Source organism: Thamnophis sirtalis, unplaced genomic scaffold (genome assembly GCF_051295495.1).
Source record: "Thamnophis sirtalis isolate CommonGarterSnake01/CBP01778 unplaced genomic scaffold, rThaSir2_p1.2 scaffold_6, whole genome shotgun sequence".
Taxonomy (NCBI): Eukaryota; Metazoa; Chordata; class Lepidosauria; order Squamata; family Natricidae; genus Thamnophis; species Thamnophis sirtalis.
Window position 1 is genome coordinate 20,847,090 of NW_028261386.1, and position 17,096 is coordinate 20,864,185.

Below are 17,096 nucleotides of genomic sequence, written 5' to 3' on the forward strand. Positions count from 1 at the left end.
CCACCAGCAGGATGACTAATTTGCCTTTATAGATTGCTTTGCTATAATTGCTTATGCAGAGAAAAGTGCTATTCATTTCTGAATATTTGTTAAGGATTTAAGTATGTTTTTGACCAGTTGGGCAAGGGTTTAGGTCCCTGACTTTGTTGGATCACATTTCTTTCCACCAAGGAGAACCATGCTGAATTAAAATTTGTGTCAAGAGAAATGTTCTATGTCTTTCATATTGCAAAAATATTATTAGGAACCTTTGGTGCATCCTTTCCCTGCTGGAATATTTGCCAAGGGGAATCTAAAATGTCTTCTGAAAAGGAAAGACCTTCTCTGGCAAATGTCCAGTGCCCCTCTGGGGTTTAATCTGATATTCTATTCTATTCTATTCCATCCCATCCCATCCCATCCCCAGACACTGCAGGGAACTGTGCTGGTCCAGCCACCACCCCCCCGGAAGAAAGCTGTGCTAACAGCCTCTGCTGTGAAAGGCAGAGAAGATACAGGAAGTTCTACCTCAGAGGACATCTGCTCATCTCGGGTGGACCTTTGGATCGATACCAGGGCCAAGCTCAAGCCAACGAGCAAGTTTCCCTTGAGAACTCATTTGTTTCCCACCAGTATTCCTTCATTTCTTTGCAAATCAGCTCTCTTAGAAATCCCCAAAACCTTGCACCATTTTCAGATTCTGAGGCCCTAATTGAGATTCAGATATGATTTTATTTCCAGCAAATCTCCACCCTCTTCTCAACCGGTCTATATAACACGAGACGTTCTGCCTCTCAGCATGGAACTAGGGAGGTGCACAAGCTACCACAACTGCTATTTCTTCACACCTTTGATCCAAGAGCAAAGATGAACAGCTCCCTGGCTACCCTCGCCCTCTTCCTCATTGCTGCTATGTTCTTATCCCAAGCTCAGGCTAAGTCCCGTAAGACTTCATTTTCTTCTCTTTTTCAGCATCCCACCTACCTTCTGAGGGCGGTTGGGTGGCTCATGTTTAAAACATTGGACTTGTCGGCTGAAAAGCCGGCAGCTTAGGTTCGAGACCTGAGCGTCAAGAGATGGGGAGAGCTCCTGCCCTTGCCTCAGCTCTTGTCAATCTAGCAGTTCGAGAACATGCAAATGCGAGTAAGTAAATAGGTACCACTTTGGTGGGAAGGTAATAGTACTCTGTAATGTCATGTTGGCCTCATGACTGCAGAAATGTCTTTGGACGGTGCTGTCTCAAGGGCTTTGAACTGGAGATGAATATTGATAAGAATTATTTTCCGTATTGAACATTGTCTATTGAATGGACAAAAAGGAAAGTGGATTCCCTATGTAAGAGAAATCTAAAGTTCCTTTCCAAAATAAGTGTATTTTCCTCTAGTGCCAGGTAGAATTTTTAGGAGTTAGTGCTTTGGGGCTCACATAGTCACTATCTAGCTATAATAGATACATACTAGTAAGAATCCATTCTATTCACGAAGGAAGAAAGGAAGGAATCTGCCTGAGTGAGACAATTCCTGCATTCTTAATTTCTGCAGAAATCATTGTTGAATTTGCTTCTGAAATTTTCACTACTCAAAGTAAAATACAAATCTCCACTTCTTAAAAACATTGTTTAAAAGACTTTGGGCCAGTCGTTCTTAGTTCAACCTATCTCTAGGGCTGTTCTTGTGGAGAATATGGAAGGATGAAGCATTAGCTATGTAAGCTACCATGAATTGTACAAAGTAGGGTTGGATATAAATCTAATAATAATAACATGATCCATTGTAAAGTCAGTCCAGGAAAAATCTGCCCATATTATTGAGGGGAATGTAAATTAGCAGATGAGAACTTCAGTTTCAAGACTCAATGATTGGGGAAGGGAAACCATTAAAATGTCACGTCTCTTTTCCTGTCTTTCAGCCCCCACTACCTGTTGTTTTGAGTACACACCCAGGCCTGTTCCACAGCACCTCCTGAAGTCCTATGAGCGTACAAATTCCAGGTGTTCCAGGCCAGCTATCATGTAAGTACTTTAAAAAAATCTATCAACTCCTAAGGAATTCCTGAATATGTTAAATGTGATGTTGGCTGCCCTTGAAACATCTAGTATCTTTGTGTGACCTTTATGGAAAAGTGCACCAGCCAATAATCATCATATTGCCCTATATTGACTTTATGTGAATTTAATTTAAGTGTAAAATTAGTTGTGGTCCCGCCCAACATATCACAATGAGGCCAGAAAGTTCTTCACACAGAGAAAAAAATCGATTAGTTTTTTGCAATAAACATTAATGAATAGGTGAGGTTGCAATTGCAAGGCCCTTGGCTGCTATGTTGATTTATTTGTCACCCCCTCTGCCCATGCACCCCCTTTCATGAAATCAATTTGGAACAGGAGCCTCTTGAGGGCAACTGATGGGAGGGGATCTGCGCCCTTGAAAACTGAGTGTGGTGCCAATTGTAGAGAATTGTTTTCTTTCCATCTTGTGACGAAATATGCATGTTTATGTCTCTTCTGCAGATTTACCACAAAGAAGGACAGAAAGATTTGTGCAGATCCCAGTGAAGCATGGGTCCAGGATCGTATAAGAGAGTTGTCTTAAAACTGACAACCTCCCACCTCCTTCATATTCTCCTGGATAATCCCCAAGAAGTCAAAGCTTTTAAAATGCTTCAGATGTGGAAAAAAAGAACACGTGTGACTCTTATTCTGACCTTGCACACTCCTAACTTAAACATCATTCATGGAAGATGAAATATGAATAAATCTCAGGGTGATGGAATCCATATATGTCTCTGCTAGTCTATGTTTGAAATCTTTTCCGAGAGCTCCTTCAGGTTACACAACAATTCTTATTGCATTGAAAGATTGACTAGGACTCTGTCTGGGCTCTGCCCATCTCCTTCCCTGGGAGTGGGGATTCCTGATTCCTTTTTCAGACTTGAAAGATGGATGTCAACCTTGCAAGGTAGACTAGTCAGGAAACACCGTGAGATGAACTAATAGTACTTTATTGTAAGGTTCCATTAACAGAACCTTGCAAATTTGAAAATACCTTCCTCTTCCATTTCCTTATACAGCCCAAGAAACTAGGGATGGTCCCTGTTGAGTCTCTTGTTCTACTCACATTCCTGATGCAGGCTGAATTGCCTGTCATCTACCTCTGTCTGCCCTGACTCCCAAGATCATTCCCACATACCACTATACCCTCCATTGGCTGTGCTGTCGGTGCACTAGAACCTATGAGACAAGGAAGCAGCAGCATGCAATGCAGTGGAGATACTGTGTATTCAGAGTGAAGCCTTTGAAAGCAGCGTGGAAGGTGGAATAAAAGCTATTGAAATTCTCCATTGGGGCTATTTTTTTTGTCTCACTCACGTAAGAGGTGGCTCCATTCTGAAATGGCTGTACTCTTGTTGGTTTTCTCTTCATTTCCAGCACTCTTATTCTTAAAAAGAAAGTATAGTGCTGTTTACATGGTTGTATGCAGTAGGGATTTTGATGCTAGATGGATGCTGCTTTAATATTGAAACCTGGCAGGTTTTCTCTGTTTGCAAGGAAGGGAGAAGGGGAGGAGAGGGGGGAGTGGTTGTTTATAAGTAATCAAGAGTTCGCTTATCACAAACAGCATCTTAGCCAAGGTGGCAAGAAACCTGGGAAGGCGTGCTTAAAGTAATTTCAAGTGACTGCACTTTAATTAACTCAGTATAAATGACAATAGGAAATTTTTATTAAAACTTTTAAACAAGAAGTTTTAAACAAATTAATAAAATTGAGGCCTTTGAACTATGGTGCTGGACAAGAGTCCTACGAGTCCCTTGGACTGCAAGGCGATCAAATCGGTCAGTCCTAGAGGAGAAGGACTGGAGAAGAGCCTAATGCTGGGAAAGACTGCGGGTAAAAGAAGAAGGGGACGACAGAGAATGAGGTGGCTGGATGGAGTCACCAAAGCAGTGGGCCTGAGTTTAAATGGACTCCAGAGAATGGTAGAGGACAGGAAGGCCTGGAGGAACATTGTCCATGTTACTTGAGTCTCCAATGACAATTATTACTATAGGAACACCTGCACACCCCAGTCACATGCCCACACTTTTTCATGAACCAAATGTTCATGACAAGACAGCCTGGTGCCAAAGGTACCCCTTCTTTCAGGCTATGTCCTAGCAATTTATGTCCAGTAAAACTTTGCGATACATCCATAATCTGTCATAGAAAGCATAACATTTCAGCTAGCTCTGCTGAAGCAGCTTCAGGATGGCATTTACTTTCGATTTTGAACTAAAAACATCCAACAGGTACAATAGATTCACTTTATCAACTTTCATTTATTTAACCACTGCACTAACAGAACAGAATAACAGATTTGGAAAGAACCTTGGAGGTCTTCTAGTAGAACCCCCTGCTCAGGCAGGATACCCTCTACCAGCGATGGCTGGTGTGCCATAAGTGGGGGAAGCATAATGGGGGTCGTATGCGGGTATGCCACACTCATAATGCAGTGCGTGATGCCTCCCTGGGTGCATGGCAGGTGCCCCCCCCCCATTTTTTGCATGCTTTTTTCACCCTCCCCAGGCTCTAGAGGATTTATAGGAGCCTGGGGAGGGTGAAAACCGCCTCCCCTACCCCACCCGGAGACCCTCCGGAGGCTTCAGGGACCTTCAGGAGGCTCTGAGAAACTCCATAGACATTTAACCATATCATCTCAGTTCACAATCCATCTTGTTCATCTAGATTGGCAGTTAAGCTTCTAGTAAAAAGCTCCTACAAAAAGCTTACTATTGAATGTATCCCATTTGAATTCCTGCTTCATCCCAGTAAGGTTTCATTTGTGTTCTCTGTTTAATAAGGAACTTTTGTATTTTACTTACTTTACTGGAAATACATATACCTTTTAGATTTCCATATAATAGGTAATTAATTATTGGACATGTTCAGAATCATAAAGAAGATGCATTTATATCAGTGTTTTCCAAACTTGGCAACTTTAAATTATGTGAACTTCAGAGTTGGTCCACAGATCTTAAAGTTACCAAGTTTGAAAAATCCTGATACATACAAAATGCAAAGCTTAGCTTTAAACTTATTAATGTTTGTATACATGTGTACACAGGCTTCTGAACATGAGTGGTTAGGAGAAGAGTCATTGTTCCCACCCAATCCACAGCTCCAATATCTCAAAACCTTCATTTGGTCCCTAATTGTCTTCAGGATTAGAGCAGCCCTTCACCCCATTCTCTAGTATAAGGTATGACTCATTGAACAATTATGAGGAAAACTTCTCCTCAAGCAGCTGATAAGAGGTAAAGATTTTTAAATGACGTAAAAGTACATGGAGTGCATTAATCTAAAAACAATGGGAACATTGTGCATAAGATCACTGTCTTCTCATAAAAATAAGGTCTGAAAGGCAAGATGTTGCCTTGTGAAGGAAAGAAAGTGCTACAGTTACACAGTACTTTCTATGATTTTCTAAACGAGGCATTGCAACATTTCTTGACATGCACATACACAGTATCTGCAGCTAAAGAAGGAATTGGGTTAAGTTGCCTTTGACCTTGACAATGTCAATCAATGATTTCCAACTTTGCTGATTCAAAGATCAGGGCCCACCAACACAAAATGGCCATAGGAACCAACAGTCAGAGTCAAATGAATAGAGGAATGAACTTGAAGGAGAGTCCATAACTTCATGGAAATTTCAGAAGCAAAGCAGTAATGTGTCCCAGATTTTAAAAATACATTCTTTAAGATATCAATTGGAGATTTCTAGATTCAAACATTTTTGTGGTATAATGCACAAGGAGAAGGAGCAATTCCTGATGTCCTGCCAGCTTTCGCATTGACCTTCCTTATGGGAAGCTGAAAGAGAGCATTGAAAACCAACCTTCCTTTCTTCCTCTCTCCCTTCCTCCTTTCCGTCCTCTCTCCCTCCCTCCCTCCCATTTCCTTCACTCCTCTCTTTCTGTATTGGCCTATTAATTATTTTCACTGCTTTACATCTTTAAGTTAATCAGTAGTTATGTTAATGTTATGTACAACTCTTGCATTTTGGTAGCCAAAGTGATTTGAATAATCTAAGTTGATTGGTTATTAAATGTCTATTTTTGCACCTTTGAAATGGGTAACACATATTGTATATCAGTGCCAGGAAGGGTCCAGTGTGCTGTGCTATGTTTACTTCAGCTGTGATGGCGAACCTATGCCACATGTGCCACAGGAAGCCATATCAGTGGGCACGCAAGCTCAGCTCCAGCGCACATGCACGCTCTGGCCAGCTGATTTTCAGGCCTCCTGGGCCCACCAGAAGTCAGGAAACAAGCTGTTTTCACCCTCCCCAGGCTCTGAGAAAGGCTTTGGAGCCTGGGGAGAGCGAAAAACGGACCTTCCAGTCTGATCAGAAGTCGGCAAAGGGGCTGTTTTCAGCCTCTGGAGGGCCCCTGGTGTGTGTGTGTGTGTGTGTGTGTGTGTGTGTGATGAAGGCCATTTTCACAAATTGAGGCTGCTAAAAAGAGATGTCTAGAGCATTAGTGATGCTTAATAAACACTGAACCAAACTAAACATTGGTTAGAACCACTATTAAGCCTACCTTGTGTCAGTAAGGGTGGCAAAGTGTCAGTATTTCTGTACGCTCATTGGAGAAGTGGATTGCTTCTTGTTCATCCTGGTTCAGCCGAACCGGTAAGGATGATTCAGTCTGGGTCGCAAAACTGGCAGTGACCCAGACTGGCCATGCCCCCGAATTGGTTCTCTGGTCTGTTCTGCTGTTGCTGGCATGTTTCTGCGGATGCACGAAACAATTCACAGTCAACTGCGCATGCGCAGAAATCATTTAAATATATTTGTCAGAGCTGAAGAAGCTTCTTGGATGAGAAGCAAAATGTCTTCAAAGACAAAAAACCCAGAAAGTCCAGTTGTCTATTGAAAAAAGCAGTTTTGGGATAATGGGTGGAAGCTTGTTAAAGAGAAATTCAACCTAGAAGGTGGAGAAATTTTCTGACAAAGAGAACAATTAATAAGTGGAATAGTTTGCCTTGTGGAATTATGGCTCCATCCCTGGAAGTTTTCAAAAATAGGGCAACCATTTGACTGGGATGGTATAAGTTTTCCTGCCTTGAGCAGGGAGACTAGAAGACTTCTGGGGTCCCTTCCATCCCTATGATTCCATGATATTTTATGTTCTAAGTTCTATGAACACAAAGGAAAACAGTCTGTTGCAAGATATTTTGTTTTTATTAAAATATATGCTTTATTAAAGTATTTAATCAACATTTTTCTGATTCTTTACAAGCTTATTAAAGATAGGGTACAGAAAAATATACATTTTCAAAAAAAATATAAATCTTTCTTTCTTCATCAGTAAATACAATAAAATAATGCAATCACCCAATCCATGATTTTTTCATGGTATATCATGTGAATCTAGCCAAATCCTTCCCATTTGAGATCAAGATTATTATTATTTAAGTGCTTTTGATAATTCCACATCAATTCACAACAAATTGCATTGTTCTCATAAGAAATGTCATCCTCAGTGAAGAAGTAAGGTCTTTGGGCCTTTGGTGGCATCCATGGCTGTAGGGAAAACAAGTGACTTTCCCACAATCAAAATAAATTTGTCTTTCTGTGGCTATTGTACCTTCCATAAAGTATAGGGATTGCAGCTTCTTTGTTTGAACCTATAATTTATTTGGGTTCTTTGAAAATCTTGGGTAGAGAAAGAAAGAACTTGGGGGTTATGTTGCATTGACTTCTATTTGATGGGGCTGCCCAGTGTATCTGTGTGAATGTGAAACAAGTAGAGAAACTACAACAAAGAAAGCAAATGCTGGAGCACCACTTGATTGGCTTTAGGTTATTCCATTCTGTTTTAGGTTTCAACTGTCCAAAATGAAAAGACATTCTATCAGCATGATAAGGTTGTACAGGAAACAGAAACAAGACTGTTATTAAAGTGCATAAGTTGAATTAATTAACTGGGAAGACACTTTCAGTTGAATTAGCACATGACAATAGCATAAGGCTATTGATAAGTCTGATCAATCAAGCTCCCTGGATGTGTACTTGTTCCAACCCTGAACAAAGCTACCTTTATTTCATGATTACCTTTTATAGAAACGGCACTTTAATTGTAACATTACATTAGATAAATTAACAACGTGAGTTTCCTTTAATAAAGGATCTTCAATTATAGGATTCTGAATGGTCTTTTCATCTTTGGATTGCTTTTTCTAGAATCACAATAGAATACACTACCTTTCAACATCAAATTATCTTAATTTTCCAATATTTATACATATACACAAACTCCCTAATAATGACTGTAAGAATTAGAAGTTGATGGTAGTTTTTCAAACAAAGATGTCAGTCAGAAAAGATGATCCCTTGTGTGATTAATTGGAAGGAAGACTTGAGAGACTGAGGTTGTTATCCACAGATATAAAGAAGCAATGCAATCAATAATTTCTAGCATCAAACCACTCTTCAACTCTGTCTGTATGCTCACCTTGTTATATACTGGCAGCAACTGAGATTGTGGATATCAGACGGTGAATGGACCTTAGTTGTGAGTTACATGATTGATTTTCCCTATGAGTTGGCTCATTTGTTTACACTTTTCTTTTAGTTTTGATTGAAAGGTCTGTTGACCAAATTTTAATTCTACTAAACTGCTCCAACTACTCAAACAAACATTGGGCTAGGCAGGTTCCTGTAAGAAGCCCAATGGCAAGACGTGAAAAACTGTTTTCTGCTCCTTGAATACACACAATGATCAGCATTCAGAAGGAAATTGCTTCAGTATAAAGCAGCCATAAAGTGAGATTTGGACATTACAGGTGAAACCTACTGGGTCAGGCTGGACAGCCTCTTAGAACCCCTTTACTTCTATATTAAAAGTCACATAGACAAGAGTAGGGACTTGCAATAGAATAACCGGGACAGTTAGAAGTTACTTAAAGGAAGTGTCCCCATTCACTGATCACAGGATGTCCTTGCCAACGTCCCTACTTGTGTTAAAAGTCCAAACCACAAAGTTCAATTAAAGTTCATTAATAACACGTAAGCCATACCCGAAACAAAAGGAGAAGTAAGACCTTCATCCCCTTATAAGGTTTTCTCCTCAAGGTAACCACTAAGAAATGTGTTAAGAATTTCTGTGTTGCAATGCTTTTGGGAATGTATAAGAATGCCTGCTTCGATGATTAAGGTTGTTCAGAACTTGCAATGTTAGCCATGGGCTAGCTTTCTGAACCTGGCTGCCAAATAAACTTTTCCTATATTCTGAGAAGTCTAACGCCTGTCATTTTCTGCAACAAGTATATGCAATATTTTTTTTACTTGTTTCAACCTTTTTCAGCCTGGAGTCTCTAGAGCCATGATGGTGAACCTATGGCAGTCGTACCACAGGTGGCACACGAAGCCATATCTGTGGGCAAGCCAGTGTTGCCCTGGCTTGCTCCAGCATGCATGTGTGCCCTGGCCAGCTGATTTTCAGCTGGCCCACCCATGCTGCCAGAAGTCTCCATGTGATGCCAAGTAAGTACAGGGCTTGTGCAGAGGCTCTGGGAGGGCATTTTCAGCCTCCAGAGGACCTCCGGTGTGTGTGGAAGGCCATTTTCGCCCTCCCCAGGCTCCTAGAAAGCCTCTGGAGCCTGGCGAGGGAGACAAATGGGCCTACGAGGCCCACCGGAAGTCAGGAAATGGGCTGTTTCAAGCTTCCCAAGGGCCTCGGAGGTTGGGTGGGGGGGGGGCAGGGAAGGCCACAACTCCAGGGGCTTTCTTGGAGCCTGGATAGGGGAAAAAATGGGCCTACCGGAAGTTGGAAAACAGGCTGTTTCCGGAATCTGGAGGCTTCAATGAGGCCTGCTAGACCCAAAACGGGACATGGCAGGTGTGGGGATGTGCACCCATGTGCCTGGAAGTCACATGGAGGGGGGAGTGGACACAAGCACACACACGACAGCACACATGAACTTTTGGCACCCCAGGGAAAAAAGGTTTTTCCATCACTGCTCTAGAAGTTTTAGAACAAAATGCTAATGGGCAACATGGTTTTGGATGACAAGAGGCTGGTAAAGACGGCTTATAATAAAGAATCCACTGAAAAAGGGCTCCACCACAAATCCGCGAAGCACTTCTGCGCAGAGACATAAGCGCGAAGACTAATTGGCGCCGTTCTAAGCGCTAGGGAAAAACGCGACCCTACCGCGATGACATAATCGCGGAAGGCAAAATTGTGCATTCCCAAGCACTCAGTACCCTAAACCTAACCCTAAACCTAACCCTAAACCTAACCCTAAATCTAACCCTAAACCTAACCCTAAACCTAACCCTAACGCTAAACCTAATGCTAAACCTAACCCTAACCCTAACCCTAACCCTAACCCTAACCCTAAACCTAACCCTAAACCTAACCCTAAACCTAACCCTAAAACAAACCCCTAAACCTAATCCTAACGCTTACCTTAATTGAAGTCGGCTTTCTGCCGCGGCGCCGTTTTAAAGTGCCCTTCTGTTGCCGCGCTGTTGTTGCGGCGGTGATGACGCGAAGTAATGACGACCCGTACTTGTCAACGCATATTTGTCGGCGCTCTTTTGCCTAGCGCGGTTTTGTCGTGGCACGCTGAAAAAGGACCACTTCTCTTGTGGGAATTTATATCGTGTTTCTCAATCTTAGAAACTGTAAGATTCCTGGAGTTCAATTCCCAGAACCTGAGAATTCTGGAAGTTGAGGTCCAGACACTTTACAATTCCCAAGGTTGTGAGATACTAATCTGAAGCCTTCTGGTAACCATTATATTATTCTGTAGCAAGTTTCCCTTGAGAACTCATACCAGTATTCCTTCATTTCTTTGCAAATCAGCGCTCTTAGAAATCCCCAAAGCCTTGCACCATTTTCAGAATCTGAGGCCCTAATTGAGATTCAGATATGACACCTGGATTTTATTTCCAGCAAATCTCCACCCTCTCCTCAAGTGGTCTATATAAGAATAGAAGTTCTGCCTCTCAGCATGGAGCTAAGGAGGTGCACAAGCTACCCCAACTACTATTTCTTCTCTCCTTTGAGCCAAGAGCAAAGATGAACAGCTCCCTGGCTACCCTCGCCCTCTTCCTCATTGCTGCTATGTTCTTATCCCAACCTCAGGCTACGCACCGTAGGACTTCATTTTCTTCTCTTTTTCAGCATCCCACCTACCTTCTGAGGGCGGTTAGGTGGCTCATGGTTAAAATGCTGGACTTGTCGGCTGAAAAGCCGGCAGCTTAGGTTCGAGACCTGAGCGTCAAGAGATGGGGAGAGCTCCTGCCCTTGCCTCAGCTCTTGTCAACCTAGCAGTTTGAGAGCATGCAAATGCGATAAATAAGTACCACTTTGGTGGGAAGGTAATAGCACTCCGTGATGTCATGTTGGCCCCATGACTGCAGAAATGTCTTTGGACGGTGCTGGCTCAAGGGCTTTGAACTGGAGATCAATATTGATAAGAATTATTTTCTGAATTGAACATTGTCTATTGAGTGGACAAAATGGAAAGTGGATTCTCTATGTAAGAGAAATCTAAAGTTCCTCTCCAAAATAAGTTTAGTTTTCTCCAGTGCCAAGGTAGAATTTTTGGGAGTTAGTGCTTTGGGGCACACATAGTCACTATCTGGCTGTGACAATTCCTAGTAGCATACTAGTAAGAATCCATTATATTTGGGAAGGAAGGAAGGAAGGAAGGAAGGAAGGAAGGAAGGAAGGAAGGAAGGAAGGAATCTGCCCAAGTAAGACAATTTCTGCGGAAATCATTGTTGAATTTGTTTCTGCCCATCTTATATGAGGGGAATGTAAACTAGCAGGTGAGAAGTTCAGGTTCAAGACTCAATGATTGGGGAAGGGAAACCATTAAAATGACACAAGTCTCTTTTCCTGTTTTCCAGAGCTCTCTTGTTGTCTTCGCTACACAGGCAAGGTTATTCCACTGAAAATCTTGAAGTCCTATGAAAGGGCATATGGCATGTGTCCCCAGCCAGCTATCATGTAAGTACTTAAAAAAAATCTATCAACTCCTAAGTGATTCCTGAATATGTTAAATGTGATGTTGGCTGCTCTTGAAACATTTAGTATCTTTGCGCGACCTTCATGGAAAAGTGCAAAAGCCATAATCATTGCATTTCCCTATTTTGACTTTATGTGAATTTAACTTAAATGTAAAATGAGTTGCTGTCCTTCTGGATAGGCATTCCCACCCAACAGATCACAATGAGTCCAGAGAGTTCTTCACTCAGAAAAAAAAACTATTCATATTTTTGCAATAAATATTAATGAAGAGGTGGGGTTTCAATTGCAAGGTACTTGGCTGCTATCTTGATTTATTTGTCACCCCCTCTGCAGATATCCCTATGCCAAAATTTAAATTCATCTCCATCTTGAAGGGGCCTATGTGCAGGTTTAGTTCAACACTTCAATCCACAACTTTCAGGCAAATCAGTCCTTTAGCTGAAATATTGAAATTCATTGAAAGGTTTAGTGGACATCTGCCAATGCACCCCTTTTCATGAATTCAATTTCCAACAAGAGCCTCTGGAGGGCAACTGATGGGAGGGGATCTGCGCCCTTGAATACTGAGTGTGGTGTCAATTGTAGAAAATTGTTTTCTTTCCATCTTGTGACAAAATATGCATGTTTATGTCTCTTCTGCAGATTTCTCACAAAGAAGGACAAAAGGATTTGTGCAGATCCCAATGCAGCATGGGTCCAGGATCGTATAAGAGATTTGTCTTAAAACTGACAACATCCCACCTCCTTCATATTCACCCGGAGAATCTCCAAGAAGTCGAAGCTTTTAAAATGCTTCGAAGATGGAAAAAAAGAACACGTGTGACTCTTATTCTTGCACACCCCTAACCTTGCACACTTCTAACTTAAACGTCATTGATTGAAGATGATATATGAATAAAATCTCAGAGTGATGGAATCCATACATCTGCTTGTCTATGTTTGAAATCTTTTCTGAGAGCTCCTTCAGGTTACACAACAATTCTTATTTCATTGAAAGATTGACTAGGACTCTGTCTGGGCTCTGGCCCTTCTCCTTCCCTGGGAGTGGGGATTCTTGGACCGTCCATCTGCTCCTGCACCACCATTCATAACAATGCTCCTTTTCAGACTTTGTCTGCCCTGACTCCCAAGGTCATTCCCACACACCACTATACCCTCCATTGACTGTGCCGTCGGTGCACTGGAACCTATGAGACAGGGAAGCAGCAGCATGCAAGGCAGCGGAGATCCTCTGTATTCAGAGTGAAGCCTTCGAAAGGAGCGTAGAAGGTGGAGTAAAAGCTATTGAAATCCTCCATTGGGGCTATTTCTTTGGTCTGTTCATTATACTTACGTAAGACGAGGCTCCATTCTGAAACGGCTCTACTCTTGTTGGTTTTCTCTTCATTTCCAGCACTCCTATTCTTAAAAAGAAACCACACCTTATACTGCTGCTTATGTGGTTGTATGCAGTAGGGATTTTGATGCCAGATGGATGCTGCTTTAACATTGAAGCCTTGCAGGTTTTCTCTGTTTGCAAGGAAGGGAGAAGGGGAGGGGAGGGGAGTGGGGAGTGGTTGTTTATAAGAAATCAAGAGTTTGCTTATCACAAACAGCATCTTAGCCCAGGTGGCAAGAAACCTGGAATGGCTTAAAGTCATTTCAAGCGACTGCACTTTAATTAACTCAGTATAAACAACAATAGGAAATTCCTCTTAGCTTCCGAGCTTTGGCATTTAGCCAACACCAGCATTAAATACACTTTGGTGAAACCTTGGCTGATCTTGCACAGGTGCCTGGGGCTTGGCTGTCTTCCGCACTATTAGAAGGTAGAACGTAGAATGATAGAGTTGGAAGGTCTTCTAGTCCAACCCCCTGCTCAAGCAGAAGACTTTATACCCGTGGTGGTGAACCTATGCCACAGGTGGCATGCAGAGCCCTCTCTGTGGGCACGTGAGCCAGTTGCCCCAGGTCAGCCTCACTGCGCATGTACGTGCTCCTCCCACCAACCAGCTGGTTTTTGGGCCTCTGCAGGGTATGAGTGGGAGGCAGTGCGTATGCAGGAGATCCGCATGCATGCATGGGGGTGGGGTGCATGCATGGGGTGGGGTCCATATGTGGGATTGCATACACATGTGGAGGATCATGTATGCGTGCATTGGCATGACATGTGGGGGGTTGCGCACGCATGCAAAGAGGCAGGGGTCGTGCGGGGGTTGCACACACATTGCATTATGGCACACAAAAACAAAAATATTAGCCATCACTGCTTTATACCATCCTGGATAAATGGCTGTCCAGTCTCTTCTTGAAAGCCTCCAGTGATGGGGCACTCACAAATTCTGGAGGCAAGAAGTTCCACTGGTTAATGGTTCTCATGGTCAGGAAGTTTCTCGTTGGTTCTAAGTTGCTTCTCTCCTCCTTAACACGAGTATCAACCATGTGGCATTGTAATTAATACAGGTGGGAGTTTCTGCACATCTGGGATTTCCAACATGAAAGCTTGTGCTTATTACCACTCCTACTTCATAGACAGGAACATTTTTCTTTTAAAATATGGCATTGGACCTGTGCACAATACTGCAATTTAAACATCATTGGGCTGATCTGTGCAGATGTGAAACAGTTTGTGTGAACCTGGGGTCAGGTTCTTTTTTCATAATGCTTAAACTGCCTGTGCTATTCTGTAGAGGGGGCTCACATTACTATAATTACTAGGATATTTTGAAACAAATCTTTTAATGGATACTGTTTGTTATAGGTTTTATGGGACACTTGCTCTTGACTTTTGGTTAACAGTCCACAATTCTTTCTTCTTTTTCATTTTAATCCATATATGTTTGATTAAAACATTTAAACAAGAATAACTAAACAAATTATTAGAAACTAAGGGAGAAAAAGAAATCAAAGGAAAAGGAAAAAGGGCAAGAAAAATAAAAGTTAAAGATAGAGAAAGTTTCATAAGCACAGATACAGTTTAACCTCTCTCTCTCTCTCTCTCTCTCTCTCTCTCTCTCTCTCTCTCTCTCTCTCTCTCCTCCCTCCCTCCCTCCCTCCCTCTCTCTCTCTCTCTCTCTCTCTGTGTGTGTGTGTGTGTGTGTACTGCCACCCTGTCTATTTAACTCATACGCAGAGCACATCATGAGAAACATGGGGCTGGACAAATCAAAAGTTGGAATTAAGATTGACAGGAGAAATATCAACAGCCTCAGATATGCAGATGATACCACTCTAATGGCAGAAAGGGAAGAGGAACTAAAGAGTCTCTTAATACGGGCGAAGAAGGAGAGTGCAAAAGTTAGCTTGAAACTCAACATTAAGAAAACTAAGATTATGGCATCTGGCCCTCTCAATTTTTGGCAAATAGATGGGGAAGAAATGGAGGTAATAGTTTTCCTGGTCTCCAAGATCACTGCAGATGGGGACTACAGACAAGAAATTTAAAAAAGCTTGCTCCTTGGGAGGAAAGCTATGGCAAATCTAGACAGCATACTAAAAAACAGAGACATCACTCTGACAACAAATGTGCCCATAGTCAAGGCTATGGTTTTCCCAGTTGCAACGTATGGCTGTAAAAGTTGGACAGGCTGAGCACCAAAGAATTGAGGCCTTTGAACTGTGGTGTCGGAGAGGACTCCTGGGAGTCCCTTGGACTGCAAGGAGATCAAACCTGTCAGTCCTAGAGGAGATGAACCCTGATTGCTCTTTGGAAGGCCAAATCCTGAAGATGAAACTCAAATACTTTGGCCACCTAATGAGAAGGAAGGACTCACTGGATAAGAGCCTAATGCGAGGAAAGACCGAGGGCAAAAGAAGAAGGGGATGGACAGAGAATGAGGTGGCTGGATGGAGTCACTGAAGCAGTGGGCGTGAGCTTAAATGGACTCCAGAGGATGGTAGAGGACAGGAAGGCCTGGAGGAACATTGTTCATGTTACTTGAGTCTCCAATGACAATTATTACTATAGGAACACATGCACACCCCAGTCACATGCCCTCACTTTTTCATGAACCAAATGTCACTGACAAATCAGCATGGTGCCAATGGAACCTCCTCTTTCAGGCTATGCCCTAGCAATTGCTCCAGTAAAAGTTTGAGATACATCCATAATCTGTCATAGAAAGCATAACATTTAAGTTAGCTCTGCTGAAGCAACTTCAGAATGAATGTTGGGCTCTCTTAGAATTTCCAACATCACCCTTTAGACCAGTGTTTCTCAACCTTGGCGACTTTAAGTCCTGTGGACTTCAACTCCCAGAATTCTCCAGCCAGCTGTGCTGGCTGGAGAATTCTGGGAGTTGAAGTCCACAGGACTTAAAGTCGCCAAGGTTGAGAAACACTGCTTTAGACCATCTCTGCCAATTTGGTGAGGAAGGTTGTTGGATAACAAAATAGTACCTAGCATCTCCGGGCTCTTTCATTGATTCAGCACCAGGCATAGAGCCTTATAACCTGCCCCAGTGTGAAGGGGTTTCTGGTGAGCAAGATGCTGCTCCAAGGGTCAAGAATGTTGCCCTCCCCAGCTCAGATTGAAAAACCAGATGAGCACACAGTGATTACAAGGAGTCAGCAACTGCTGGAAGTTCCAACAGCCCTCGGGAGGTCTCTAGCGAGGCTAGAGCTACTTAGGGCTTGGTTCCAAAGTTCCCCTCTCCACTCACATCATTGCAATGGGGTTCTTGGCAGCTGATCTGCATTCATGGCCATTGGAAGCATCCTGTGGTCACATGATGGAGATTTACAATGTTTATTGCCAGAAACTGGTGTTTACTTTTGATTTCCAAGTAAAAACACCCAACAGGTACAATAGGTTCACTTTATCAACTTTTGTTTACTTAACCCCTGCATTAACAGAACATAACAACAGATTTGGAAGGGACCTTGGAGGTCTTCTAGTCCAACCCCCCGCTGAGACAGGAAACCCTACACCATTTCAGACAAATCATTATCCAACATCTTCTTAAAATCTTCCAGTGTTGGAGCATTCACAACTTCTTGAGGCAAGTTGTTCCACTGATTTATTGTTCTAACTGTCAGGAAATTTCTATTTAGTTCTAGATTGTCGCATACGGAGTCCCTGATTGGCCCGCAGTTTGAGTGGGAAAGTTCCGAAA

At 42.5% G+C, this 17,096-nt stretch overlaps 1 protein-coding gene across 1 annotated transcript; it reads left to right on the top strand.

The window, feature by feature from the left end:
* Positions 1 to 803: 803 nt before the first annotated feature.
* On the top strand, positions 804 to 12,808 carry LOC148044887 (C-C motif chemokine 4-like). Its single transcript, XM_087719087.1, has 3 exons — positions 804 to 922; positions 1,888 to 1,990; positions 12,646 to 12,808. The coding sequence occupies exons 1-3, from the start codon at positions 847 to 849 to the stop codon at positions 12,725 to 12,727; spliced, it is 261 nt and encodes an 86-aa protein (XP_087575213.1). The 5' UTR covers positions 804 to 846; the 3' UTR covers positions 12,728 to 12,808.
* The last annotated feature ends 4,288 nt before the right edge of the window (positions 12,809 to 17,096 follow it).

Coding starts and splice junctions, on each gene's coding strand:
- LOC148044887 (XM_087719087.1), top strand. CDS start 847: ATGAACAGCTCCCTGGCTACCCTCGCCCTCTTCCTCATTGCTGCTATG. Junction 923..1,887: donor CCAAGCTCAGGCTAAGTCCC/GTAAGACTTCAT, acceptor CCTGTCTTTCAG/CCCCCACTACCTGTTGTTTT. Junction 1,991..12,645: donor TGTTCCAGGCCAGCTATCAT/GTAAGTACTTTA, acceptor TCTCTTCTGCAG/ATTTCTCACAAAGAAGGACA.